The following is a 23,166-nucleotide window of genomic DNA, read 5'->3' as shown; positions in this document are numbered from 1 at the left end:
CAGTGGGGTGGATGGGGGCAGTGGGGGCAATGGGGGCAGTGGGGTGGATGAGGGCATTGGGGGCAGTGGGGTGGATGGGGGCAGTGGGGTGAGTGGGGGCAATGGGGTGGATGAGGGCAATGGGGTCAATGGGGTGGATGGGAGCAGTGGGGGCAGTGGGGTGGATGTGGACATTGGGGGGCCTGGGGGCAGTGGGGGCAATGGGGTGAATGGGGGCAGGCAATGGGGGCAGTGGGGTGGCTGGGGGCAATGGGGGCAATGGGGTGAATGGGGGCATTGGGGTGGATGGGGGCAATGGGGGCAATGGGGTGAATGGGGGCAGTGGGGTGAATGGGGGCGGTGGGGGCAATGGGGTGGATGGGGGCAGTGGGGGCAGTGGGGTGAATGAGGGTGGTGGGGGCAATGGGGGCAGTGGGGTGAATAGGGGCAGTGGGATGGATGAGGGCAATGGGGGCAATGGGGGCTGTGGGGTGGATGAGGGCATTGGGGTGAATGGGGGCAGTGGGGGCAATGGGGTGAATGGGGGCAATGGGGGCAGTGGGGTGGATGCAGGCAATGGGGTGGATGGGGGCAATGGGGGCAGTGGGGTGGATGGGGGCAGTGGGGGCAGTGGGAGCAATGGGGGCAATGGGGGCAGTGGGGTGGATGTGGACATTGGGGTGAATGGGGGCAGTGGGGGCAGTGGGGTGGATGCAGGCAATGGGGTGGATGGGGGCAATGGGGGCAATGAGAGCAATGGGGGCAATGGGGGCAGTGGGGTGGATGAGGGCATTGGGGGCAGTGGGGTGGGTGGGGGCAATGGGGGCAGTGGGGTGGATGGGGGCAATGGGGTGAATGGGGGCTGTGGGGTGAGTGGGGGCAATGGGGTGGATGAGGGCAATGGGGGCAGTGGGGTAGATGGGGGCAGTGGGGGGCAGTGGGGTGAATGGGGGCGGTGGGGGCAATGGGGGCTGTGGGGGTGAATGAGGGCATTGGGGACAATGGGGGCAATGGTGGCAATGGGGCAGTGGGGTGGATGTGGACATTGGGGTGAATGGGGGCAGTGGGGGCAATGGGGTGAATGGGGGCAGGCAATGGGGGCAGTGGGATGGCTGGGGGCAATGGGGGCAATGGGGTGAATGGGGGCATTGGGGTGGCTGGGGGCTATGGGGGCAATGGGGTGAATGGGGGCAGTGGGGTGAATGGGGGCGGTGGGGGCAATGGGGTGGATGAGGGCAATGGGGGCAGTGGGGTGGGTGAGGGCATTATGGGGCAGTGGGGCAGTGGGAGCAATGGGGGCAGTGGGGTGGATGGGGGCAGTGGGGTGAATGGGGGCGGTGGGGGCAATGGGGGCAGTGGGGTGGATGAGGGCATTGGGGGGCAGTGGGGTGAATGGGGACAGTGGGGTGGGTGGGGGTATTGGGGGCAATGGGGGCAATGGGAGCAATGGGGGCAATGGGGGCAGTGGGGGCAATGGGGGCATTTGGGGCATTGGGGGCATTGGGGTGGATGGGGGCAGTGGGGTGGGTGGGTGGTGGCCATGGGGGCAGTGGGGTGAATGGGGGCAATGGGGGCAGTGGGGGCAATGGGGGCAATGGGGTGAATGGGGGCAATGGGGTGAATGGGGGCAATGGGGGCAATGGGGGCAGTGGGGTGGGTGGGGGCAATGGGGGCATTGGGGTGGATGGGGACAGTGGGGTGGGTGGGGGTATTGGGGGCAATGGGGGCAATGGGGGAGTGGGATGGATGGGGGCAGTGGGGTGGATGGGGGCGTTGGGGGGCATTGGGGTGGGTGGTGGCAGTGGGGGCAGTGTGGTGAATCCCCCCCCGCCCCCCAGGATCTTCACCCGCGTGGTGCTGGAGGCGCCGCTCATCACCGAAGGCGCCCTGGACGTCATCCGCAAATACTGCGAGGATGAGGTGGGGCGACCCCAATGGGGGCAGGGGGACGCACTGACCCCACTGACCCCACTGTGTCCCGAACGACCCCAATGACCCCACTGACCCCACTGACCCCACTGACCCCAGTGTGTCCCAAACGACCCCAATGACCCCCCTGACCCCACTGACCCCAATGACCCCGCTGACCCCAGTGTGTCCCGAACGACCCCACTGACCCCAAAGACCCCAATGACCCCACTGACCCCAACGTCCCCATTGACCACATTGACCCCGATGACCCCAACACCCCCAACATCCTCATGGACCCCACTGTCCCCATTGACCCCAACGTCCCCATTGACCCCAATGTCCTCATTGACCCCACTGTCCCTGTTGACCCCATTGTCCCCACTGACCCCAACGTCCCCATTGACCCCAGTGTCCCCATTGACCCCACTGTCCCCATTGACCCCAACGTCCCCGTTGACCCCATTGACCCCAATGACCCCAACACCCCCAACGTGCTCATTGACCCCACTGTCCCCGTTGACCCCACTGTCCCCGTTGACCCCATTGGCTCCATTGACCCCAACACCCCCAATGTCCTCATTGACCCCACTGACCCCATTGACCCCAATACCTGCAACGTCCTCATTGACCCCACTGTCCCCGTTGACCCCACTGTCCCCATTGACCCCATTGGCTCCATTGACCCCAACACCCCCAACGTCCTCGTTGACCCCACTGTCCCCATTGACCCCAATGTCCCCGTTGACCCCACTGTCCCCGTTGACCCCAACATCCCCGTTGACCCCATTGGCCCCATTGACCCCAACGTCCCCGTTGACCCCATTGGCCCCATTGACCCCAACACCCCCAACATCCTTATTGACCCCATTGACGCCAACACCCCCAATGTCCTCATTGACCCCACTGTCCCCGTTGACCCCACTGTCCCCATTGACCCCATTGGCTCCATTGACCCCAACACCCCCAACGTCCTCGTTGACCCCACTGTCCCCATTGACCCCAATGTCCCCGTTGACCCCACTGTCCCCGTTGACCCCAACATCCCCGTTGACCCCATTGGCCCCATTGACCCCAACGTCCCCGTTGACCCCATTGGCCCCATTGACCCCAACACCCCCAACATCCTTATTGACCCCATTGACGCCAACACCCCCAATGTCCTCATTGACCCCACTGTCCCCATTGACCCCAACGTCCCCGTTGACCCCATTGACCCCATTGACCCCAACACCCCCAACATCCTCATGGACCCCACTGTCCCCATTGACCCCAACACCCCCAACATCCTCGTTGACCCCATTGGCCCCACTGACCCCAACACCCCCAACGTCCTCGTTGACCCCATTGTCCCCATTGACCCCAACACCCCCAACGTCCTCATTGACCCCATTGACCCCATTGACCCCAACACCCCCAACGTCCTCATTGACCCCAACGTCCCCATTGACCCCAGCGTTCCTGTTGACCCCACTGTCCCCATTGACCCCAACATCCCCATTGACCCCATTGGCCCCATTGACCCCAACACCCCCAATGTCCTCATTGACCCCATTGACCCCACTGACCCCAACACCCTCAATGTCCTCATTGACCCCATTGCCCCCATTGACCCCAACGTCCTCATTCACCCCACTGTCCCCGTTGACCCCGTTGACCCCACTGACCCCATTGACCCCGCCGCCCCGCAGAGCCGTGCGTACCTGGGCATGTCGACGCTCCGCGAGCTGATCTTCAAGCGGCCGTCGCGGCAGTTCCAGTACCTGCATGTGCTGCTGGACCTCTGCTCCCATGAGAAGGAGAAGGTGACAGCAGGGGACAGCTGGGGACAGTTGGGGACAGTGGGGGGCAGTAGGGGACAGCGAGGACAATAAGGGACAGCGGGGATAGCGGGGGCAATAGGGGACAGTGGGGGAAATAGGGGATAGTAGGGGACAGTGCAGGACAGTGGGGGACAGTAGGAGAGAGTGGGGACAGTAGGGATAGTGGGGACAATGGGAGCAACTGGGGACAGCGGGGGGCAGTAGGGGACAGTGGGGGACAGTGGGGACAGCGGGGGGCAGTAGGGGACAGTGGGGGACAGTGAGGACAATAAGGGACAGCGGGGATAGCGGGGACAGTAGGGGACAGTGGGGGCAATAGGGGACAGTGAGGGACAGCGGGGGGCAGTAGGGGACAGTAGGGGACAGTGGGGAAAATAAAGGACAGCGGGGATAGTAGGGGACAGTGGGGACAACAAGGGACAGTGGGGACAGCGGGGACAGTAGGGGACAGTGGGGACAGTAGGGGACAGCGGGGGGCAGTAGGGGACAGTGGGGACAATAAGGGACATTGGGGACAGTAGGGGACAGCAGGGGCAATAGGGGACAGTGGGGGACAGTAGGGGACAGTGGGGGCAATAGGGGGACAATCGGGGATAGTGGGGACCATAGGGGACAATGTGGGGACAGTGGGGGACAGTGGGGGACAATATGGGACAGTGGGGACAGTAGGGGACAGTGGGGGCAATAGGGGACAGTGAGGGACAGTGGAGGGCAGTAGGGGACAGTGGGGACAATAAGGGACAGTAGGGGACAGTGGGGACAGTAGGGATAGTGGGGACAATGGGGACAAGAGGGGACAGTGGGGGACAGTGGGGGACAGTGGGGAACAATGGAGGATAGTAGGGGATAGGAGGGGCAATGGGGGACAGTGGGGACAATGGGGGACAGTGGGGGACAGTGGGGGACAGTAGGGGACAGTGGGGGGCAGTAAGGGACAGTGGGGACAATAAAGGACAGTGGGGATAGTAGGGGACAGTGGGGACAGCGGGGATAGTTGGGGACATTGGGGGACAGTGGGGACAGTGGGGATAGTGGGGACAATGGGGACAACAGGGGACAGTGGGGACAGTAGGGGACAATGGGGGACAGTGGGGACAATAAGGGACAGTGGGGGACAGCAGGGGACAGTGGGGGGCAGTAGGGGTCAGTGGGGACAGTAGGGGACAGTGGGGACAATAAGGGACAGCGGGGACAGCGGGGACAGCGGGGGGCAGTAGGGGACGGTGGGGACAATAAAGGACAGTGGGGACAGTGGGGACAATACGGGACAGTGGGGACAGTAGGGGGCAGTGGGGACAATAAAGGACAGTAGGGGACAGTGGGGACAGTGGGGACAGTCGGGGACAGCGGGGACAGTTGGGGACAGTGGGGGACAATACGGGACGGTGGGGACAATAGGGGGCAGTGGGGGACAGTAGGGGACAATAGGGGACAGTGGAGAACAATCGGGGACAGTGGGGGGCAGACAATAGGGGACAGTGGGGGACAATATGGGACAGTGGGGACAGTAGGGGACAGTGGGGACAATAGGGGACAGTGGGGGCAGTTAGTGGGGGACAGTAGGGGGCAGTGGGGGACAGTAGGGGACGACAGGGGACAGTGCAGGACAATGGAGGACAGTAGGGGACAGTAGGGGACAGTGGGGACAGTAGGGGACAGTGGGGACAATGGGGACAAGAGGGTACAGTGGGGGCAATAGGGGACAATAGGGGACAGTGGGGGACAATGGAGGACAGTGGGGGATAGCAGGGGCAATAGGGGACAGTGGGGACAATGGGGGACAGTGGGGGATAGCAGGGGCAATAGGGGACAGTGGGGACAATGGGGGACAGTGGGGGACGGTAGGGGACAATAGGGGGCAGTGGGGAACAATCGGGGACAGTGGGGGACAATATGGGGCAGTGGGGGACGATAGGGGACAGTGCAGGACAATGGAGGACAGTAGGGGACAGTGGGGTCAGTGGGGGACAGTGGGGACAATAAGGGACAGTGGGGGACGATAGGGGGCAGTGGGGGACAGTGGGGACAATAGGGGACAATGGAGAACAATGGAAGACAGTGGGGGACTGGGGACAGTAGGGATAGTGGGGACAATGGGGACAACAGGGGACAATGGGGGCAATAGGGACAGCAGGGGGCAGTAGGGGACAGTGGGGACAATAAGGGACAGTGGGGACAGTGGGGGACAGGTGACAGTGGGTGACTGTAGGTGCCAATAGGTGCCAGTGAGTGACAGTGGGTGCCAATAGGTGAAAATGGGTGACAGTAGGTGCCAATGGGTGACAGTGGGTGATAGTAGGTGCCAATGGGTGACAGTGGGTGACAGTAGGTGCCAGTGGGTGCCAATGGGTGACAGTAGGTGCCAAGGGGTGCCATGGGGTGATCGTAGGTGAGTGTAGGTGCCAGTGGGTGCCAGTGGGTGCCAGTGGGTTACAGTAGGTGACAGTAGGTGCCAATGGGTGCCAAGGGGTGATCGTAGGTGAGTGTAGGTGCCAATGGGTGACAGTAGGTGGCAATAGGTGCCAATGGGTGCCAGTGGGTGCCAGTAGTTGACAGTAGGTGCCAATAGATGCCAATGGGTGACGGTACGTGCCAATGGGTGCCAGTGGGTGCCAGTAGGTGGCAGTAGGTGCCAGTGGGTGGCAGTAGGTGACAGTAGGTGCCAAGGGGTGCCAAGGGGTGATCGTAGGTGAACGTAGGTGCCAATGGGTGCCAGTGAGTGACAGTAGGTGACAGTAGGTGCCAGTGGGTGCCAATAGGTGTCAATAGGTGCCAATTGGTGCCAATGGGTGACAGTAGGTGACAGTAGGTGCCAATTGGTGCCAGTGGGTGACAGTAGGTGCCAGTAGGTGCCAATAGGTGCCAATTGGTGCCAATGGGTGACAGTAGGTGACAATAGGTGCCAAGGGGTGATTGTAGGTGAGTGTAGGTGCCAATGGGTGCCAGTGGGTGACAGTAGGTGGCAATGGGTGCCAATGGGTGACAGTAGATGACAGTAGGTGCCAGTAGGTGCCAATAGGTGCCAATGGGTGCCAGTGGGTGACAGTAGGTGGCAATGGGTGCCAATGGGTGACAGTGGGTGACAGTAGGTGCCAAGGGGTGCCAATAGGTGCCAATGGGTGCCAATGGGTGACAGTGGGTGCCAATGGGTGCCAGTGGGTGACAGTAGCTGACAGTTGGTGCCAATGGGTGCCAGTGGGTGACAGTAGGTGCCAAGGGGTGATCGTAGGTGAGTGTAGGTGACAGTAGTTGACAGTAGGTGCCAATGGGTGCCAGTGGGTGCCAATGGGTGACAGTGGGTGCCAATGGGTGCCAGTGGGTGACAGTAGATGACAGTTGGTGCCAATGCATGCCACTGGGTGACAGTAGGTGCCAAGGGGTGATCGTAGGTGAGTGTAGGTGACAGTAGTTGACAGTAGGTGGGAATGGGTGCCAGTGGGTGCCAATGGGTGACAGTGGGTGCCAGTGGGTGCCAATGGATGACAGTAGATGACAGTTGGTGCCAATTGGTGCCAATGGGTGACAGTAGGTGCCAAGGGGTGATCGTAGGTGAGTGTAGGTGACAGTAGTTGACAGTAGGTGCCAATGGGTGCCAAGGGGTGATCGTAGGTGAGTGTAGGTGCCAGTAGGTGCCAATAGGTGTCAGTAGGTGCCAATGGGTGACAGTAGGTGCCAATAGGTGCCAGTGGGTGACAGTGGGTGACAGTGGGTGACAGTAGCTGACAGTTGGTGCCAATAGGTGCCAATGGGTGCCAATGGGTGACAGTGGGTGACAGTAGCTGACAGTTGGTGCCAATGGGTGCCAGTGGGTGACAGTAGGTGCCAGTGGGTGACAGTAGGTGCCAAGGGGTGCCAATTGGTGATCGTAGGTGTGTGTAGGTGCCAATGGATGACAGTAGATGACAGTGGGTGCCAGTAGGTGCCAGTAGGTGTCAATAGATGCCAATGGGTGACGGTACGTGCCAATGGGTGCCAATGGGTGCCAGTAGGTGCCAGTAGGTGTCAATAGATGCCAATGGGTGACGGTACGTGCCAATGGGTGCCAATGGGTGCCAGTAGGTGGCAGTAGGTGCCAATAGATGCCAATGGGTGATGGTACGTGCCAATGGGTGCCAATGGGTGACAGTGGGTGACAGAAGATGACAGTTGGTGCCAATTGGTGCCAATGGGTGACAGTAGGTGCCAAGGGGTGATTGTAGGTGAGTGTAGGTGACAGTAGTTGACAGTAGGTGCCAATGGGTGCCAGTGGGTGCCAGTGGGTGCCAGTGGGTGACAATAGGTGCCAAGGGGTGATTGTAGGTGAGTGTAGGTGCCAATGGGTGACAGTGGGTGACAGTAGGTGACAGTAGGTGCCAATGGGTGACAGTAGATGGCAGTAGGTGCCAATGGGTGCCAGTGGGTGACAGTAGGTGGTAACGGGTGCCAATGGATGACAGTGGGTGACAGTAGGTGACAGTAGGTGCCCATGGGTGCTAGTAGGTGCCAGTAGGTGCTAATTGGAGGCAATGGGTTACAGTGGGTGCTAGTAGGTGCCAATGGGTGCCAGTGGGTGACAGTAGGTGGCAATGGGTACCAATGGGTGACAGTGGGTGACAGTAGATGACAGTTGGTGCCAATGGGTGCCAGTAGGTGACAGTAGGTGCCAAGGGGTGATCGTAGGTGAGTGTAGGTGACAGTAGTTGACAGTAGGTGCCAATGGGTGCCAGTGGGTGGCAGTGGGTGCCCATGGGTGCCACTGTGGGTCCCCCAGGTCCGCCAGCAGGCGCTGCTGTTCGTGAAGCGGATGTACGAGAAGGAGCCGCTCCGTGAGTACGTGGAGAAGTTCGCCCTCAACTACCTGCAGCTCCTCGTGCACCCAAACCCCCCCTCCGTGCTCTTCGGGGCCGACAAGGACACCGGTATGGGGCCGGGGGGGGCGTTGGGGTCACAGGGGGTAATGGGGTCCATGGGGTCAGTGGGGACATTGGGGTCAATGGGGTCCATGGGGTCAATGGGGACATTGGGACTTAGGGGTCCATGGGGACATTGGGGTCAATGGGGTCCATGGGGACATTGGGACTCAGGGGTCAATGGGGTCAGTGGGGTCAATGGGGGCATTGGGGTCAATGGGGTCAATGGGGACATTGGGGTCAGCGAGGTCAATGGGGTCAATGGGGTCCATGGGGTCAATGGGAGCATTGGGACTTAGGGGTCAGTGGGGACATTGGGGTCAATGGGGTCAGTGGGGGCATTGGGGTCAATGGGGACATTGGGGTCAGTGGGGTCAGTGGGGGCATTGGGGTCAATGGGGACATTGGGGTCAATGGGGTCAATGGGGACATTGGGACTTAGGGGTCAGTGGGGACATTGGGGTCAATGGGGTCCATGGGGTCCATGGGAGCATTGGGACTTAGGGGTCAGAGGGGGCAATGGGGTCCATGGGGTCAATGGGGACATTGGGGTCAATGGGGTCCATGGGGTCAATGGGGACATTGGGACTTAGGGGTCCATGGGGACATTGGGGTCAATGGGGTCCATGGGGACATTGGGACTCAGGGGTCAATGGGGTCAGTGGGGTCAATGGGGGCATTGGGGTCAATGGGGTCAATGGGGACATTGGGGTCAGCGAGGTCAATGGGGTCAATGGGGTCCATGGGGTCAATGGGAGCATTGGGATTTAGGGGTCAGTGGGGACATTGGGGTTAGTGGGGTCAGTGGGTACATTGGGGTCAATGGGGACATCGGGGTCAGTGGGGTCAGTGGGGGCATTGGGGTCCATGGGGTCAATGGGGACATTGGGGTCAATGGGGTCAATGGGGACATTGGGACTTAGGGGTCAATGGGGACATTGGGGTCAATGGGGTCCATGGGGTCAATGGGGACATTGGGACTTAGGGGTCCATGGGGACATTGGGGTCAATGGGGTCCATGGGGACATTGGGACTCAGGGGTCAATGGGGTCAGTGGGGTCAATGGGGACATTGGGGTCAGTGGGGTCAATGGGGACAATGGCAGACAATGGGGATATTGGGGTCAATGGGGAACATTGGGGTCAATGGGGTCAATGGGATCAATGGCAGACAATGGGGACATTGGGGTCCATGGGGTCAATAGGGTCAATGGGGACAATGGCAGACAATGGGGACATTGGGGTCAATGGGGAACATTGGGGTCAGTGGGGACAATGGGATCAATGGCAGACAATGGGGACATTGGGGTCAATGGGGTCAATGGGGAACATTGGGGTCTGTGGGGACAATGGCAGACAATGGGGACATAGGGGTCAATGGGGTCAATGGGGACATTGGGGTCAATGGGGTCAATGGCAGACAATGGGGACATTGGGGTCCATGGGGTCAATAGGGTCAATGGGGACAATGGCAGACAATGGGGACATAGGGGTCAATGGGGTCAATGGGGACATTGGGGTCAATGGGGTCAATGGCAGACAATGGGGACATTGGGGTCCATGGGGTCAATAGGGTCAATGGGGACAATGGCAGACAATGGGGACATTGGGTTCAATGGGGAACATTGGGGTCAGTGGGGACAATGGGATCAATGGCAGACAATGGGGACATAGGGGTCAATGGGGTCAATGGGGACATTGGGGTCAATGGGGTCAATGGGGTCAATGGGGACAATGGCAGACAATGGGGACATTGGGGTCAATGGGATCAATGGGGTCATTGGGGTCAATAGGATGACACGGGGTCAATGGCAGACAATGGAGATATTGGGGTCAATGGGGTCATTGGGGTCAATGGCAGACAATGGGGACATTGGCGTCAATGGGGTCAGTGGGGGCATTGGGGTATTGGGGTCAATGGGGAACATTGGGGTCAATGGGATCAATGGCAGACAATGGGGACATTGGCGTCAATGGGGTCAATGGGGACAATGGCAGACAATGGGGGACATTGGGGTCAATGGGGTCAATGGGGTCAATAGGGTCAATGGCAGACAGTGGGGATATTGGGGTCAATGGGGACAATGGCAGACAATGGGGACATTGGGGTCAATGGGGATGCATTGGGGCCATTGAGGGCATTGGGGTCAATGGGGACATTGGGGTCATTGGGGGACATTGGGGTCAATGGGGTCAATGGGGACAATGTAGACAATGGAGACATTGGGGTCAATGGGGTCAATGGGGACAATTGCAGACAATGGGGAACATTGGGGTCAATGGGGTCAATGGGGTCAATGGGGACAATGGCAGACAATGGGGATATTGGGGTCAATGGGGAACATTGGGGTCAGTGGGGACAATGGGATCAATGGCAGACAATGGGGACATTGGGGTCAATGGGGTCAATGGGGAACATTGGGGTCAATGGGATCAATGGCAGACAATGGGGACATTGGCGTCAATGGGGTCAATGGGGTCAATGGTGTCAATGGGGTCAATGGGGTCAATAGGGTCAATGGCAGACAGTGGGGATATTGGGGTCAATGGGGTCATTGGGGTCAATGGGGACATTGGGGTCAATGGGGACCATGCAGACAATGGGGACATTGGGGTCAATGAGGTCAATGGGGACAATGGCAGACAATGGGGGTATTGGGGTCAATGGGGGACATTGGCGTCAATGGGGTCAATGGGGAACATTGGGGTCAATGGGTCTATTGGGGACAATGGCAGACAATGGGGACATTGGGGTCAATGGGGTCAATGACAGACAATGGGGAACATTGGGGTCAATGGGGTCAATGGGGACAATGGCAGACAATGGGGATATTGGGGTCAATGGGGACATTGGGGTCAATGGGGTCAATGGGGACAATGGCAGACAATGGGGATATTGGGGTCAATGGGGACATTGGGGTCAATGGGGACATCGGGGTCAATGGGGACATTGGGGTCAATGAGGTCAATGGGATCAATGTCAGACAATGGGGACATTGGGGTCAATGGGGTCATTGGGGTCAATGGGGACAATGCAGACAATGGGGACATTGGGGTCAATGAGGTCAATGGGGACAATGGCAGAGAATGGGGATATTGGGGTCAGTGGGGACACATTGGGGTCAATGGGGACAATGGCAGACAATGGGGACATAGGGGTCAATGGGGTCAGTGGGGAACATTGGGGTCAATGGGATCAATGGCAGACAATGGGGACATTGGGGTCAAGGGGGTCAATGGCAGACAATGGGGACATTGGGGTCAATAGGATGACATGGGGTCAATGGCAGAGAATGGGGATATTGGGGTCAGTGGGGACACATTGGGGTCAATGGGGACAATGGCAGACAATGGGGGTATTGGGGTCAATGGGGTCAATGGGGAACATTGGGGTCAATGGGATCACTGGGATCAATGTCAGACAATGGGGACATTGGGGTCAATGAGGTCAATGGGGACAATGGCAGAGAATGGGGATATTGGGGTCAGTGGGGACACATTGGGGTCAATGGGGACAAAGGCAGACAATGGGGACATAGGGGTCAATGGGGACAAAGGCAGACAATGGGGACATAGGGGTCAGCAGGGACGCGTTCTGGGGTGCCGTGCTGACGTCCCCTTGGTGGGGGGCACCCAGAGGTGGCGGCGCCGTGGACGGAGGAGACCATCAAGCAGTGCCTGTACCTCTACCTGGCGCTGCTGCCCCACAACCACCGCCTCATCCACGAGCTGGCGGCCGTCTACACCGAGGCCATCGCCGACATCAAGCGCACCGTGCTCAGGGTCATCGAGCAGCCCGTGAGCGGGGGGGGGCGGGGGGGGCAGGGGGGGGGCAGGGGGGGGGGTATGGGGTGGGATGTGGGGGTATGGGGGGATATGGGGGGGGATATGGGGGCACTGTGCTCAGGGTCATCGAGCAGCCCGTGAGCGGGGGGGGGCGGGGGGGGGCAGGGGGGGGCAGGGGGGGGGCAGGGAGGGGCGAGGGGGGGGGTATGGGGTGGGGATATGGGGGTATGGGGGGATATGGGGGGGGATGTGGGGGTATGGGGGGGGATGTGGGGGCACCGTGCTCAGGGTCATCGAGCAGCCCGTGAGCGGGGGGGGCACGGGGGGGGGCAGGGGGGGCCGAGGGGGGGGGTGGGAGGGGATATGGGGACATGGGGGGGGATGTGGGGGGGGGATATGGGGGTATGGGGGGTGGTGGGGGGGGATATGGGGGGATATGGGGTGGGATATGGGGGCATGGGGGGATATGGGGACATGGGGGGGGAATGTGGGGGGGGATATGGGGGTATGGGGGCGGGTGGGGGGGGATATGGGGGGATATGGGGTGGGATGTGGGGGTATAGGGGGGGATATGGGGGGGGATATGGGGGTATAGGGGGGGATATGGGGGGGGATATGGGGGTATAGGGGGGGATATGGGGGGGGATATGGGGGCACTGTGCTCAGGGTCATCGAGCAGCCCGTGAGCGGGGCGGCTATGGGGCGGCTATGGGGTCACTATGGGGTCACTATGGGGTCACTATGTAGTGGCTATAGGGTCAGTATGGGGTTGCTATGGAGTTTCTATGGGGTCAGTATGGGGTGGTTATGGGGTCGCTATGGGGTGGCTATGGGGTCACTATGGGGTGGCTGTGGGGTCAGTATGGGGTGGCTATGGGGTGGCTATGAGGCAGCTATGGGGTCACTATGGGGTCGCTATGGGGTGGTTATGGGGTCGCTATGGGGTGGCTATGGGGTCAGTATGGGGTCGCTATGGGATGGCTATGGGGTGGCTGTGGGGTCACTATGTGGTGGCTATGGGGTCGCTATGGGGCGGCTATGGGGTCACTATGGGGTGGTTATGGGGTCACTATGGGGCGGCTATGGGGTCACTATGGGGTGGTTATGGTGTCGCTATGGGGTAGCTATGGGGTAGCTATGGGGTGGCTATGGGGTGGTTATGGGGTTGTTATGGGGTCATTATGGGATGGATATGGGGTGGTTATGGGATGGTTATAGGGTGGATATGGGGTGGTTATGGGGTCACTATGGGGTGGCTATGGGGTGGCTATGGGGTGCTATGTGGTCGCTATGGGGTGGTTATGGGGTCGCTATGGGGTGGCTATGGGGTGGCTATGGGGTGCTATGGGGTCTCTATGGGGTGGCTATGGGGTGGCTATGGGGTGGTTATGGGGTCTCTATGGGGTGGCTATGGGGTCGCTATGGGGTGGCTATGGGGTGCTATGGGGTGCTATGGGGTCGCTATGGGGTGGCTATGGGGTGGCTATGGGGTGCTATGGGGTGCTATGGGGTCGCTATGGGGTGGCTATGGGGTGGCTATGGGGTGCTATGGGGTCTCTATGGGGTGCTATGGGGTCGCTATGGGGTGGCTATGGGGTGGCTATGGGGTGCTATGGGGTGCTATGGGGTCGCTATGGGGTGGCTATGGGGTGGCTATGGGGTGGCTATGGGGTGCTATGGGGTGGCTATGGGGTGCTATGGACTCACTATGTGGTGGCTATGGGGTCAGTATGGGGTCGCTATGGGGTCACTATGGGATGGCTATGGGGTCGCTATGGGATCGCTATGGGGCGCCTATGGGGTCACTATGGGGTCAGTATGGGGTCTCTATGGGGTCGCTATGGAGTGGTTACGGGGTCGCTATGGGGTGGCTATGGGGTCAGTATGGGATCGCTATGGGGTCACTATGGGGTGGCTGTGGGGTGGCTATGAGGCGGCTAAGGGGTTGCTATGGGGTGGCTATGTGGTGGTTATGGGGTCACTATGGGGTGGTTATGGGGTTGCTATAGGGTCACTATTGGGTGGCTGTATGATGGTTATGGGGTCACTATGGGGTCTCTATGTGGTGGCTATGGGGTCGCTATGGGGTGGCTATGGGGTCACTATGTGGTGGCTATGGGGTGGTTATGGGGTCACTATGGGGCGGCTATGGGGTCACTATGGGGTGGTTATGATGTCGCTATGGGGTGGTTATGGTGTCGCTATGGGGTCGCTATGGGGTGGCTATGGGGTGGTTATGGGGTCAGTATGGGATGGCTATGGGGTCTCTATGGGGTGACTATGAGGCGGCTATGGGGTCACTATGGGGTGGTTATGGGGTCACTATGGGGCGGCTATGGGGTCCCTATGGGGTCGCTATGGGATGGCTATGGGGTGGCTGTGGGGTCGCTATGGGGTTGCTATGGACTCACTATGGGGTGGCTATGGGGTCAGTATGGGGTGGTTATGGGGTCACTATGGGGCAGCTATGGGGTCAGTATGGGGTCGCTATGGGGTAGCTATAGGGTGGCTATGGGGTGGTTATGGGGTCACTATGGGGCGGCTATGGGGTTGCTATGTGGTGGCTATGGGGTCAGTATGGGGTCTCTGTGGGGTGGCTATGGGATCACTATGGGGTCGCTATGGGGTGGCTATGGGGTTGCTATGGGGTGGCTCTGGGGTCGCTATGGGGTTGCTATGGGGTGGTTATGGGGTCACTATGGGGTGGCTATGGGGTCAGTATGGGGTGGCTATGGGGTGGTTATGGGGTCACTATGGGGTGGCTATGGGGTCAGTACGGGATCGCTATGGGGTCACTATGGGGTGGCTATGAGGCGGCTATGGAGTCGCTATGGGGTGGTTATGGGATCTCTATGGGGTCCCTATGGGGTCACTATGGGGTCTCTATGGGGTGGCTATGGGGTCGCTATGGGGTGGTTACGGGGTCACTATGGGGTGGTTATGGGGTCTCTATGGGGTGGCTATGGGGTCAGTATGGGGTCGCTATGGGGTGGCTCTGGGGTCGCTATGGGGTCGCTATGGGGTGGTTATGGGGTCTCTATGGGGTCGCTATGGGGTGGTTATGGGGTCGCTATGGGGTGGCTATGGGGTCTCTATGGGGTGGCTAAGGGGTGGTTATGGGGTCGCTATGGGGTGGCTATGGGGTCTCTATGGGGTGGTTATGGGGTCGCTATGGGGTCGCTATGGGGTGGTTATGGGGCCCCTCTCTGCCGCCCCACAGATCCGGGGGATGGGGATGAATTCCCCCGAGCTGCTGCTGCTGGTGGAGAACTGCCCTAAAGGGGCCGAGACCCTGGTGACCCGCTGTCTGCACAGCCTGACGGACAAAGGTGGGGGGGGGCGTATTTGGGGGGGGGGGCACTGGGGGGGGGGGGCACTGGGGGGGTGACAATGGGGGGGGGCAATGGGGGGAGCTGGGGGGGGTGATAATGATGGGGGGCAATGGGGTGGGGGACAATGGGGGGGCATTAAGGGGGGATAATGGGGGGGGCACTGGGGGGCACTGGGGGGGGACAATGAGGGGGGGGCAATGGGGTGGGGAACAGTGGGGGGGGCATTAAGGGGGGATAATGGGGGGGGTGCAATGGGGGGGCACTAAGGGGGCATAATGGGGGCAATGGGGGGCACTGGGGGGGGACAAGGGGGGGGCAATGGGGTGGGGGGCAATTGGGGGGGATTAAGGGGGATAATGGGGGGGGGACATATGGGGGGGGCAATGGGGGGGGGTGACAGAAGGGGGGGTAATGGGGGGGGGCAATGGGGGTCACTAAGGGGGGATAATGGGGGGGGACAATGAGGGGGGGGCACTGGGGTGGGGGGAAATGGGGGGGGCTTTAAGGGGGGATAATGGGGGGGTGACAATGGGGGGGGCAATGGGGGGCACTGGGGGGGGCGCTGGGGAGGGTGACAATGGGGGACACTGGGGGGGGTGACAGAAGGGGGGGCAATGGGATGGGGGGCAATGGGGGGGCATTAAGGGGGGATAATGGGGGGATGACAATGGGGGGGCAATGGGGGGCACTGGGGGGGGACAATGATGGGGGTCACTGGGGGGGGACAATGGGAGGGCAATGGGGGGGCACTGGGGGGGTCTGACAGAAGGGGGGGCACTGGGGGGGGGCATTAAGGGGGGATAATGGGGGGGTGACAATGGGGGGGGCAATGGGGGGCACTAAGGGGGGTGACAATGAGGGGGAGGCACTAAGGAGGCAAAATGGGGGGGGGGCAGTGAAAGGGGGGGGTGATGGAGGGGGGGGGTGAGACTGAGGGGGGGTGATGCTGAAGGAGGTGGGGGGGGGTGACAAAGGGGGGGGGCACCGGGGGGGGGTTGACAATGAGGGGGGGGGCAGTGAAAGGTGGGGGGGGATGATGGGGGGGGGGGGGGTTGACACGAGGGCGATGTGACCCTGGGGGGGGGGCAGGGGGGAGTGATGATGGGGGTAGGGGGGGTCTGGGGGGGGGCAGTGAGGGGGGGGGCACCGGGGGGGGCAGTTGACAAGGAGGGGGGGGCAGTGAAAGGGGGGGGGGATGATGGGGATGGGGGGGTTGACACCAGGGGGGTGTGACAGTGGGGGGGGGGGACGGGGGGGTGACAATGGGGGGGACACTGAGGGGGGGGCACCGGGAGGGGGGGGGGTCTGACAATGGAGGGGGGGGCGAAGGGGTCCGGGGAGGGGGGGGGACAATGTGAGGGGGGGGGGAAACCAGGGGAGGGGTTGACACGAGGGGGATGTGACACTGGGGGGGGGACGGGGGGGTGACAAAGGGGGGGGCGCCATGGGGGGGGGCACCGGGGGGGTGTTGACAATTGGGGGGGGGGCAGTGAAAGGTGGGGGGGGGATGATGGGGGGGGGGGGGGTTGACACGAGGGCGATGTGACCCTGGGGGGGGGGACGGGGGGGTGATGATGGGGGTGGGGGGGCCTGGGGGGGGGCAGTGAGGGGGGGGCACCGGGGGGGGGGGTTGACAATGGGGGGGGGGGGGCAGTGAAAGGGGGGGGGGATGATGGGGAGGGGGGGGTGTGACACTGGGGGGGGGGGTGATGCTGAGGGAGGGGGGGGGTGACAAAGGGGGGGGGCACTGAGGGGGGGGCACTGGGGGGGGGGTGACAATGGGGGTGGGGGGGCAGTGTAAGGGGGGGGGGGATGATGGGGATGGGGGGGTTGACACGAGGGGGATGTGACACTGGGGGGGGGGCAGGGGGGGGGTGATGATGGGGGTGGGGGGGGTCTGGGGGGGGGGCAGTGAGGGGGGGGCACCGGGGGGGGGCGTTGACATTGAGGGGGGGGGCAGTGAAAGGGGGGGGGTGATGGGGAGGGGGGGGGGGTGACAAAGGGGGGGGGGCACTGAGGGGGGGGCACCGGGAGGGGGGGGGGGTCTGACAATGGAGGGGGGGGCGAAGGGGTCCGGGGAGGGGGGGGGACAATGAGGGGGGGGGGGAAAACAGGGGACAGGTTGACATGAGGGAGATGTGACACTGGGGGGGGGAAGGGGGGGTGACAAAGGGGGGGGGCACTGAGGGGGGGGCACCGGGGGGGTGTTGACAATTGGGGGGGGGGCAGTGAAAGGTGGGGGGGGGATGATGGGGAGGGGGGGGGTTGACACCAGGGGGGTGTGACCCTGGGGCGGGGGACGGGGGGGTGATGATGGGGGTGGGGGGGGTCTCGGGGGGGGGCAGTGAGGGGGGGGGCACCGGGGGGGGCAGTTGACAATGAGGGGGGGGGCAGTGAAAGGGGGGGGGGATGATGGGGATGGGGGGATTGACACCAGGGGGGTGTGACAGTGGGGGGGGGGGGACGGGGGGTGATGTGGTGTGTGGGGGGGGGGGGGTTGTCACACTGCCCCCCCCCGTGCCCCCCCCCCAGTGCCCCCCTCCCCAGAGCTGGTGAAGCGGGTCCGTGAGCTGTACCACAAACGGCTGCCCGACGTCCGCTTCCTCATCCCCGTCCTCAACGGGCTGGAAAAGGTGGGGCCCCCCCCTGCCCCCCCCCCCCCGGACCCCCCCACCCCCCCCATTGTCAGCCCCCCCCCCCCCCCCGGTGCCCCCCCATTATCCCCCCGTTTGCGTCCCCCCCCCCCCCGCCATGTCACCCCACCCACTGCCCCCCCCCCTCATTGCCCCCATTGTCCCCCCTTAATGCCCCCCCTCGTTATCACCCCCCCCACTGCCCCCCCCCTCATTGTCACCCCCCCTCAGTGCCCCCCCCACTGCCCCCCCCCTCATTGTCACCCCCCCTTAGTGCCCCCCCCACTGCCCCCTCCATCATTGTCACCCCCCCCACAAGAGCCCCCTCTCATTGTCCCCCCCCCCATTATCCCCCCTTAGTGCCCCCCCATCATTGTCACCCCCCCCACAATGCCCCCCCCCAGTGTCCCCCACTGCCCCCCCCTCATTGTCACCCCCCTTTAGTGCCCCCCCCATTGCCGCCCCCCCCATCATTGTCACCCCCCCACAAGAGCCCCCCCCAGTGCCCCCCCTCATTGTCCCCCACCATTATCCCCCCTTAGTGCCCCCCATCATTGTCACCCCCCCCCAATGCCCCCCCCAGTGTCCCCCATTGCCCCCCCTCATTGTCACCCCCCCCACTGCCCCCTCAGTGCCCCCCCCCTCATTGCCACCATTGTCCCCCCTTAATGCCCCCCCTCGTTATCACCCCCCCCACTGCCCCCCCCCTCATTGTCACCCCCCCTCAGTGCCCCCCCCACTGCCCCCCCCATCATTGTCACCCCCCCAGTGTCCCCCATTGCCCCCCCATTGTCACCCCCCCCACCGCCCCCTCAGTGCCCCCCCCTCATTGCCCCCATTGCCCCCCTTAATGCCCCCCCCATTATCACCCCCCCACTGCCCCCCCCTCATTGTCCCCCCCCCATTATCCCCCCTTAGTGCCCCCCCCCATTGTCACCCCCCCCCGGTGCCCCCCTCAGTGTCCCCCATTGTCCCCCCCCCCATTATTCCCCGTTAGTGTCCCCCCCCCGTTGTCCCCCCCCTCATTGTCACCCCCCCCCACTGCCCCCTCAGTGCCCCCCCCTCATTGCCCCCATTGTCCCCCCTTAATGCCCCCCCCCATTGCCCCCCCTATTATCATCCCCCTCATTGTCCCCCATTAGTGCCCCCCCCCATCCCTCCAACCCCCCCTTGTCCCCCCCCAACCCCCCGTTTTTCTCCCCCATTCCCCCCCACCAGCCCCCTACTGCCCCCCCCTTCCATTCGTGACCCCCCCACCCCCCCATTTACCCCCATCCCCTCTGTCCCCCCCCCTTTCCCTTCCTGCCCCCCCATCCTTCCTCCTACTGTCCCCCCCTATTCGTGACCCCCCCACCCCCCCATTTACCCCCATCCCCTCTGTCCCCCCCCCTTTCCCTTCCTGCCCCCCCATCCTTCCTCCTACTGTCCCCCCCTATTCATGACCCCCCCACCCCCCCAATTTACCCCACATCCCCTCTGACCCCCCCCTCCCTTCCTGCCCCCCCCATCCCTCCAACCCCCCCTTGTCCCCCCCCAACCCCCCCTTTTCTCCCCCCCCCACCCCCTACTGCCCCCCCATTCCATTCGTGACCCCCCCAGCCCCCATTTACCCCCATCCCCTCTGGCCCCCCCCCCATTCCCCTCCTGCCCCCCCCATCCTTCCTCCTACTGTCCCCCCCTATTCGTGACCCCCCCACCCCCCCAATTTACCCCACATCCCCTCTGACCCCCCCCACTCCCTTCCTGCCCCCCCATCCCCCCCCCACCCCCTCCCCACCCCTTGTCCCCCCCCAACCCCCCCTTTTCTCCCCCCCCAACCCCCTACTGCCCCCCCCATTCCATTCGTGACCCCCCCACCCCCCCATTTACCCCCATCCCCTCTGTCCCCCCCCCATTCCCTTCCTGCCCCCCCACCCCCCCTTATCCCCTTCCAACCCCCCCCAATTTACCCCCCATCCCCTCTGTCCCCCCCCCTCCCTTCCTGCCCCCCCATCCCTCCAACCCCCCCTTGTCCCCCCCCAACCCCCCCTTTTCTCCCCCCCCACCCCCCTACTGCCCCCCCATTCCATTCGTGACCCCCCCACCCCCCCAATTTACCCCCATCCCCTCTGACCCCCCCATTCCCCTCCTGCTCCCCCCACCCCCTCCCCATCCCCCCATCCACCCCCCTACTGCCCCCCCCTTCCATTCGTGACCCCCCCACCCCCCCATTTACCCCCATCCCCTCTGTCCCCCCCCACTCCCTTCCTGCCCCCCCACCCCCCCTTATCCCCTTCCAACCCCCCCCAATTTACCCCCATCCCCTCTGTCCCCCCCCACTCCCTTCCTGCCCCCCCACCCCCCCTTATCCCCTTCCAACCCCCCCCAATTTACCCCCCATCCCCTCTGACCCCCCCCACTCCCTTCCTGCCCCCCCCATCCCTCCAACCCCCCCTTGTCCCCCCCCAACCCCCCCTTTTCTCCCCCCCCACCCCCTACTGCCCCCCCATTCCATTCGTGACCCCCCCAGCCCCCATTTACCCCCATCCCCTCTGGCCCCCCCCCCATTCCCCTCCTGCCCCCCCCATCCTTCCTCCTACTGTCCCCCCCTATTCGTGACCCCCCCACCCCCCCAATTTACCCCACATCCCCTCTGACCCCCCCCACTCCCTTCCTGCCCCCCCATCCCCCCCCCACCCCCTCCCCACCCCTTGTCCCCCCCCAACCCCCCCTTTTCTCCCCCCCCAACCCCCTACTGCCCCCCCCATTCCATTCGTGACCCCCCCACCCCCCCATTTACCCCCCATCCCCTCTGACCCCCCCCCATTCCCTTCCTGCCCCCCCACCCCCCCTTATCCCCTTCCAACCCCCCCCAATTTACCCCCCATCCCCTCTGTCCCCCCCCCACTCCCTTCCTGCCCCCCATCCCTCCAACCCCCCCTTGTCCCCCCCCAACCCCCCCTTTTCTCCCCCCCCACCCCCCTACTGCCCCCCCTTCCATTCATGACCCCCCCACCCCCCCAATTTACCCCCATCCCCTCTGACCCCCCCATTTCCCTCCTGCCCCCCCACCCCCTCCCCACCCCATGCCCCCCCCCCAACCCCCCCATCCCCCCCCTTTAACCCCCCTTTTCTCCCCCACCCACCCCCTTCCTGTCCCCCCCCCATTCCCTTCATCACCCCCCCTTCCCCCCCCCCATTTACCCCTCCCACCCCCCCATCCCTTTCCAGCCCCCCCCTTGCCCCCCCCCCCCCATTTCCTCCTCCTATCCCCCCCCCCTTGGTGCCCATTTTGGGGTCGTTGCGATGACAATTTTTTTTTGAGGGGGGGGCAGAAAGAGGTTTGCTGATGAATTCTGGGGGGGGGGGGGGTTTATATATACATAATTTTATTTTTTTTTGGGGGGGGGGGGCGCAGAAAGAGGTGATCCAGGCGCTGCCCAAACTGATCAAACTGAACCCCATCGTGGTGAAGGAGGTCTTCAACCGCCTGCTGGGGACGCAGCACGGTGAGGGGGGGGCATTTATGGGGTGGGGGGGGGCATCTGTGGGGTGTGGGGGCATCTATGGGGGCATCTATGGGGTGTGGGGGCATCTATGGGGGCATCTATGGGGTGTGGGGGCATCTATGGGGGCATTTATGGGGTGTGGGGGCATCTATGGGGGCATTTATGGGGTGTGGGCGCATCTATGGGGGCAACTATGGGGGTGTGGGGGCATCTGTGGGGGTGTGGGGGCAACTATGGGGTGTGGGGGCATCTATGGGGGCATCTATGGGGGTATCTGTGGGGTGTGGGGGCATCTGTGGGGGCATCTATGGGGGTATCTATGGGGTGTGGGGGCATCTATGGGGGTGTGGGGGCATCTATGGGGTGTGGGGGCATCTATGGGGGCATCTATGGGGTGTGGGGGCATCTATGGGGGCATTTATGGGGTGTGGGGGCATCTGTGGGGGCATCTATGGGATGTGGGTGCATCTATGGGGGCATCTATGGGGTGTGGGGGCATCTATGGGGGCATGTGTGGGGTAAGGGGGCATCTATGGGGGTATCTATGGGGTGTGGGGGCATCTACGAGGGTAAGGGGGCATCAATGGAGGGCATCTGTGGGGTGTGGGGGCACCTATGGGGTGTGGGGGCATCTATGGGGGCATCTATGGGGTGTGGGGGCATCTGTGGGGGCATCTATGGGGGCATTTATGGGGGCATTTATGGGGTGTGGTGGCATCTATGGGGGAATTTATGGAGGTGTGGGGGCATCTATGGGGTGTGGGGGCATCTATGGGGGCATCTATGGGGGAATTTATGGAGGTGTGGGGGCATCTATGGGGTGTGGGGGCATCTATGGGGGCATCTATGGGGGCATCTATGGGGTGTGGGGGCATCTATGGGGGCATCTATGGGGGAATTTATGGAGGTGTGGGGGCATCTATGGGGTGTGGGGGCATCTATGGGGGCATCTATGGGGGCATCTATGGGGTGTGGGGGCATCTATGGGGGCATCTATGGGGTGTGGGGGCATCCATCGGGGCATCTATGGGGGCATTTATGGGGTGTGGGGGCATCTATGGGGGCATCTATGGGGGTATCTGTGGGGTGTGGGGGCATCTGTGGGGGCATCTATGGGGGTATCTATGGGGTGTGGGGGCATCTATGGGGGTGTGGGGGCAACTATGGGGTGTGGGGGCATCTATGGGGGCATCTATGGGGTGTGAGGGCATCTATGGGGGTGTGGGGGCAACTATGGGGTGTGGGGGCATCTATGGGGGCATCTATGGGGGTATCTGTGGGGTGTGGGGGCATCTGTGGGGGCATCTATGGGGGTATCTATGGGGTGTG

At 62.7% G+C, this 23,166-nt stretch overlaps 1 protein-coding gene across 1 annotated transcript in view; it reads left to right on the top strand.

The window, feature by feature from the left end:
• Positions 1-23,166, top strand: part of SYMPK (symplekin scaffold protein) — an 87,345-nt gene that overhangs the window by 44,835 nt on the left and 19,344 nt on the right. Inside the window, exons 15-21 of the mRNA XM_090130076.1 lie at positions 1,818-1,899; positions 3,579-3,692; positions 8,461-8,608; positions 12,236-12,396; positions 15,605-15,713; positions 18,249-18,349; positions 21,747-21,837. Coding sequence (XP_089986202.1) covers positions 1,818-1,899; positions 3,579-3,692; positions 8,461-8,608; positions 12,236-12,396; positions 15,605-15,713; positions 18,249-18,349; positions 21,747-21,837 — 806 coding nt within the window. The remainder of the gene's footprint in view (positions 1-1,817; positions 1,900-3,578; positions 3,693-8,460; positions 8,609-12,235; positions 12,397-15,604; positions 15,714-18,248; positions 18,350-21,746; positions 21,838-23,166) is intronic.

The sequence above is a fragment of the Phasianus colchicus genome, chromosome 38 (genome assembly GCF_987193195.1).
Source record: "Phasianus colchicus chromosome 38, bPhaCol1.hap1.1, whole genome shotgun sequence".
Lineage (NCBI taxonomy): Eukaryota > Metazoa > Chordata > Aves > Galliformes > Phasianidae > Phasianus > Phasianus colchicus.
Note: the sequence above shows the minus strand (reverse complement) of the source record. Positions and strands in the feature narration are given on the sequence as shown.